Raw genomic sequence first — 6,085 nt, 5'->3', positions numbered from 1 at the left:
TGATCAGCCCTTATTTTTAACAGAGCTCACTCGACATAGGTTTTCTCACTAGAATGTTGCAAATATTCACCGAAGGGGAACAGCGTTTGAGAAATTGTTTTCTATCTTTGCATTAACCATATGTTCCAATAGTGTTTCTATTATCCCCCCCCCCCCCCCCCCCCCCGGCTATGTAATGCCACACTGAGGCCCTTAAGATATAATAAACGAAATAAATGAAGTGCGCACACAGTGCGTTTTCGCGTGGCGAGGAGGAAGGCGGGGAAAAGAGTCGGGGACACTTGCAGACGATCAACACTTCCTCCTAGCACCTCGTATTGCATATGCCACCCACAAACCACGTGCCCCCGATAGAGTAGTTGGCAACACCCTGAACTCTAGGCAAACTAGCTACTATACTCCGTGTCACTATTTGCGTGCAGTACAGGCGAAGGCAACGCAAGGCGAGGGGAGAAAGGTCAAGCGCTAGGAAGGCTGGGGAGGAGGAGAGAAACCTTATTTCCTCTCTAACGTTCCAAGTGTTCTCCCATTCTTCCCAAACCTTCCTAGTGCTCACCCTCTCTCTTCGCCTGGCGTTGACTTCGCCTGCACTGCACACAGCTAATGAGACGAAGTATTCATTCGACAATCGCGCGCGTTGCTGTAAGGTGAAGAACTTTTTCCATCTTTACCATAGAGCAAACAGAAGCTTTTTCCCGCCCTAAATTTTTACGCATGCGGAATTCAAAGACAAGGGGGGTGGGGGGAAGTTCGGACATCTAGACTCTTCCTCTCAGTCCGCCACTGGGAGCACGAGAAGCGCCCTATTTCCCACAGGAAGCAGAAGCGCGCAACCGGGCACACATTTGTACCACGAACCACTCAAAAGCCAGCTTTTGGGGAGCACACATCCACAAACTTCTCGTCTGCTGACCCACAATTTCGGGGAAAAAGTTCACGGCGAGTGCTTCTATACTCGTACTAACCTCGAGGAAAGGCAGTTTTGCGCATACTTTTTGTGATGATTGATTCAAGTCATTTTGATGCACCATATGGAGCTATAACATTTTAGAGCAGCAAAGAAAAAAAAACTTTTGGAACATAAGCATACACCTTAATCCCCTTCATGCTAGAGTGACATAATAAGCTATGCTTCGGGGCACTTTAGCCACCTTAATTAGTGCTTCAAAGCATCGTTGCCTCACTTGAAATCGCGCGAAACGCTTTTCCATCCTCGAAAAATGTTACTCAGTTCGCGAGAAAGCGAAACAATATTGCCCACGAGCCTCCCGACTACGAATCTGAAGCTCCGGAAGTCGCTACACGAGTTTTTGTGACCACATGTGCGAGCACATCGGCAATATCGCAGTGAACTGCAGCCAGAACGAAGAAGAGCAAACATCAGTTCTGCGTCAAACTCGGCAAATCTAGAACATAGACCTTGAGAAATGAATCTTCAGATTTGTGGCGAAAAAGCAATACACCATTCGCACGGTCGTAAATGTACCTCTAGCTAATGGTGTATTCACACGAAGGACTTCGTCCGCGGACAAGTTCCTACGAAAGGCGTGACGTCACCTTTTCCGGGGTATAAAAGCGGCCATTCTTCTTGCGAAAACAGCAGGCAAAAATAAGGGACATGTCCACGGACCTGAAAAACGTGTCCTCGGACCTGATATATCTTGCGTATCACGTGGGCGAACGTCACAGAATATGTCCGCGGACCTGCCGGATCATGATTATAGGAGTATTGAAAGCGATCCAATTCTGCCTTTTTTCGAGTCCGCCGTGGTCCTCGGACAAGCCCGGGAACCGACTGCGTGGAAGTGCTCGTGGTACACTTCGTTGCACGAGCGGTTTTCTTTTTCTTTTTTATATATCTCTCACGGTTCTCGTGCACGGATAGGCCTTTGCTCATTTTCCAGTACGATTAGTACGCACGAGCTACAGCTGTGGAAGATGCTCGTGGATTCCTGCGCTTAGTAAAAAGAGGAGCCGAAAAGAAAAAGAAAGAAAACGACGGGAAATGGACCTTTTCCGAGAAGCGTTCTGCGCACGCGCGAGCGCCCGATGCCAAGCGGCGGAAGTCGGAACGAAAAATCGAGGAAATTCGGAATGAGCCTGTGGATAAGCGATTAGAACAGGTAATTGCAGCATATATATAATTGGGTTACACAAAAAAAGAAAGTGGACGGAAGGAAAAACACAACGATTGGGCGGACGCCACGGATGCCCCTCTTTAAAGTCGCGTTGGACAGGCGCCGCTGCTCAGAGAGCGAAGAAACTGGTTGCGTAGCTCCATTATCAATTGGTAGCGCAGGTAGGTCACTTCCTCGATTTATAGTTCGTGCAGCCACCGCCTGGTGCCGTCGGTATGTGGAAAAGGTCGAACATGGAGGCCAACAAGGCTTCACGAGTTGTTGTGGCTTGTGCCCTCATGATGGCGGATGAGGAAGTCGCGGAAGCACCTAATACCGACACAAAAAAACCATGGATTAAAACATGGATGTCCAAGAAGGAACTCGGTATACAGAATCTACTCTATCAAGAACTTCTGGAGAGCGATTCCGCGGAGTACCGCCGATTGCTGCGCGTTGACTCCAACCAGTTTGCTGACATTCTCTCGTCAATTGCATCGTGCATCCAAAACTCGATACTGAAATGCGTCCAGCCATCCCAGCCAAAGACAAACTTCAACTGACGTTGCGGTTTCTTGCATCAGGTGTGTGGTTATTCTTCTTACTTTTGTCCCTGTTTCAGCATATTTGAGAGCTACGCTCGACTTAGCCGTGTTTCTAGTTTTCTTGCGAATTTTCAGGCGAAAGTCAACATTCCTTAAGCAGGCAGTACCGCATTAGCCACAGCGCCGTCAACGGGTTCCTCGTTGAAACTTGTGACGCCATTTACAAAATGCTCGGACCAAAATATCTGGTGTCCCCGCGGACGAAAGATGTGTGGCTTGCAGTAATGAAGAACTTTTACGAAAGATGGCAGTTTCCGCAATGTATTGGAGCGCTGGACGGAAAACATGTCACAATCTCTGGATCTGTTTATTTTAATTACAAGAAGACCTTCAGTATCGTGCTTTTTGCTCTTGTGGATGCAGACAGCAGGTTTTTGTACATTGATGTCGGCGCACCTGGGTCCGATGGAGATGGAGGCATTTGGACGACGACACCACTGCGGAATGCCATCGAGAACGGAACAGCCGGGCTGCCGATCTCAGGACCTGGACCGGTCGGCGTCCCACCCGTCATCGTGGGAGACGACGCCTTTCCCTTGTCTATAAACTTAATGAAGCCGTACACTGGTACAAATTTGGATGAAGAAAAGGTTATATTTAACTACAGTTGTGTTGCCTACATCATGTCATTTCTAAACACCGTGTTCCTTATCGTTTTAACTTATTTTTTCATTTCAGATTAAGCCGAGCCAGACGGGTAGCAGAAAATGCGTTTGGCATTCTGGCAAACCGTTTTAGGCTTTTGCACACGACTATCGATGCCGAACCAGGAAGGGTCACCTCATTCATCAAGGCGGCGTGTGTGCTGCACAACTATTTGCGAGCTGCACCTGTGCTTTTTAAAGCGTCGAGGGAGGACCACCCGCGAAAAAGGGCAATCTACTTCGGGCTACAATGTTGCAAAGGGCGCTCCGGGGCAAGAGCTCTAGATGTGCATGAGCGTCTACGGAGATACTTTAATGACGAAGGCGCCGTCGCGTGGCAGAGGGAACAGGCGCGTTTTAATATGCGGATAAATAACAAAATGTAACCTTATCTGCATGTTCAGACAAGTGCAGAAGCAAAGATACCATTTCATGAGCTGTATATTGCTACTTCCTTCACTTAATGACCGTTCATGCATGTGCTGGTACTTTGACCACCAAAAACTTTTGGTGTTATGCTCTAATTGTTCAATTTTATGTAAATAAACTTGAAAGAATCTTCAATGTTTTCTTATTTTTGATTTTGTCATGCTATAATATCGGTTCGCAATCTAACACACCCGCCCAGTCCAACAAAAACAGCCATCAGGTCCGAATGGAATAAGTACAAAAGGCAAAGGATACAAGCATTTGTTTGTTTTCAAGTATTTCCTTTACTTATGAGTGCGAAATGTTAATTTTGAATTAACACTTTTTAGTTTTAATTGGGTTCGTTGAATTACATTTATTCTTGCTGTCGGTCTAGGTAACGCTTGACTAGTTCCAATACCTCTATCTGACACCCAATAAAATTGGTTCCGTTTAGGTTTCTCATGTGGCCCCGCCACTACTCTTCCGAAATTATCAGCGTCGTCGCCACTTTTTTCAGTTGCAAAACTTTCCGCAATTTTAGTGAAAGCAACCGTGCGCTCTTTCCACCCAGAGCTGAAGCAGTCATCTGTTTTTTTTTTTTTTTTTTTTTCCGTCATCGCACTTTGAGCGTTTCACAGGAGTGCCAGACGCTTCCACACTGGGACTCGTTGTTCCGCGCGGTGTGTGTGTGTGGAAGGCGTGCCAAGGACAGGTTCCTTCATCTCGGTCATAACAGACGCCAATTCTGTCTCACTGTCCATCTGGAAAGGTAAAAGAAATACGAATGCGTTACTGTAGAAGAACTATATGTAAAGCCCCCGCTTGCACAGCAGAATATCGCAAGTGTCGGCCATTTACTGTTCAGAGCAATGAGGGAGAGATAGAGAGAGGGATAGAGAGAGAGAGAAAGAGAGATAGTTTTAGTAGTGAAGGGAGGACGGCGATGGGTTACGTGACCAAGAGTCGATGTCACAACCGTAGTATTGTGGAAGAAATGAGAGTGCTTTTTATAAAGACGCAGCAGGTCGGACCCATCGAAGGCTCACCGGTGGTTGGCAATTTCACTTGAAAAAATTTGATAAAAAAGTTTACTATATAAATTTGAATGAAACTGCATTGCTGCCAGGACCCGGCCCGCAGGCCGCCGGTTGTCAAATCCTAGGATAGTGTCTCGCAGCTTCTTCCAGAGACTACCAGCACTTCAAGAAACCGTGATTAACACGAGTGAACGAAACAAAATGCCGAAGCCCGAACAAAACAAATTGCTGAAGCGTGTAGAGCAAAGCCAGAACTCGAACGTCAGCCAAGCTAATAGGACTCAGTGACCTCCATCAACGAACGCTCGCCAACGTTTCGTTCGATAGGTCTAAAAAATCAAGTTAAACGAATGGGTCAACCCGCCAAACGTTACTCACTCCACTGGGATCCTTGTGTTGGTAACATTCGTTGCTCTCCCGGGAAAGGACAGGTTTGCTCCTATCCAAGAACAGGAGACTGCGGTAGAACCTCCATCTACCGTTGTACGTGTACTCCGCAGCTTGGCTGCTCTTCGTCTTCGTGATCTTTTCCTTCTCCCGTCTGAAGATGCGTCGCTTATTTTTAAAAAAGCCCCTCATTCCCTCTAAAGTATTAGACAACAATAAGCGGTCAAATACAACACGGAATCGACACTAATTAGTCCGCCTTCAATGAACCCACCTTCCTTGTAAGGCCCATACTGGGAGTAGCACCGTTCCATTTCATTGGCAATTTGTTTCCAGAGCTCTGATTTTATGCCGTTGTAGCGGTACTGGTCGTTTTAAAGGCACCAAAGCTGTGGAAACTCTTCTACGAGTGCGACTAAACACAGCGTCGCTTCATCGCTGAGATCCTTCATCGTTGTCGTCTTCAATGCCAGGTTCATCAGACGCTGGCGGGATTGGAATCGACCGTCAGGTGCGTTGCGTGGCCGTTTTCTTGTTGCTTGGACCGCAGCGAAGCACCACCAAGGCTCTCTGCGCGAGGTGAGAGCGTTGGGAAATACCAATCCTGAACAGATATCTCGTGCAGCGAAGGCAGCGAGAAAGGTACGAGCTCAGACTCGCAGTTCTCGCCTTGGTTCACGCCAACCATGCAGTATTAATTCGTATGTCCTCGGACTTGCCCAAGTCCGCGGACTTGTCCGTTGTGACGTCGAAGCCACGTGATACGCATATTTAACAGGTCCGCGGACACCGTTCCCGAAATTTGTCCGCCGTGCGAATACACCTTAAGGGACCTTTATGGCTGCAGCGGCGAGGCAGTTACCGATCCTCCGCGCGGGACAAGT

At 47.6% G+C, this 6,085-nt stretch overlaps 1 protein-coding gene across 1 annotated transcript; it reads left to right on the top strand.

Moving 5' to 3' along the window:
• Nucleotides 1-2,640: 2,640 nt before the first annotated feature.
• LOC121837182 (protein ALP1-like) lies at nt 2,641-3,405 on the top strand. The gene is made up of 2 exons (XM_042292729.1): nt 2,641-2,701; nt 2,798-3,405. The coding sequence occupies exons 1-2, from the start codon at nt 2,641-2,643 to the stop codon at nt 3,403-3,405; spliced, it is 669 nt and encodes a 222-aa protein (XP_042148663.1).
• Nucleotides 3,406-6,085: the final 2,680 nt, after the last annotated feature.

This window comes from Ixodes scapularis, unplaced genomic scaffold (assembly GCF_016920785.2).
Source record: "Ixodes scapularis isolate PalLabHiFi unplaced genomic scaffold, ASM1692078v2 PGA_scaffold0__279_contigs__length_252992795, whole genome shotgun sequence".
In the NCBI taxonomy this organism is placed as follows: domain Eukaryota; kingdom Metazoa; phylum Arthropoda; class Arachnida; order Ixodida; family Ixodidae; genus Ixodes; species Ixodes scapularis.
This window is presented reverse-complemented; position numbering and strand designations above follow the sequence as displayed.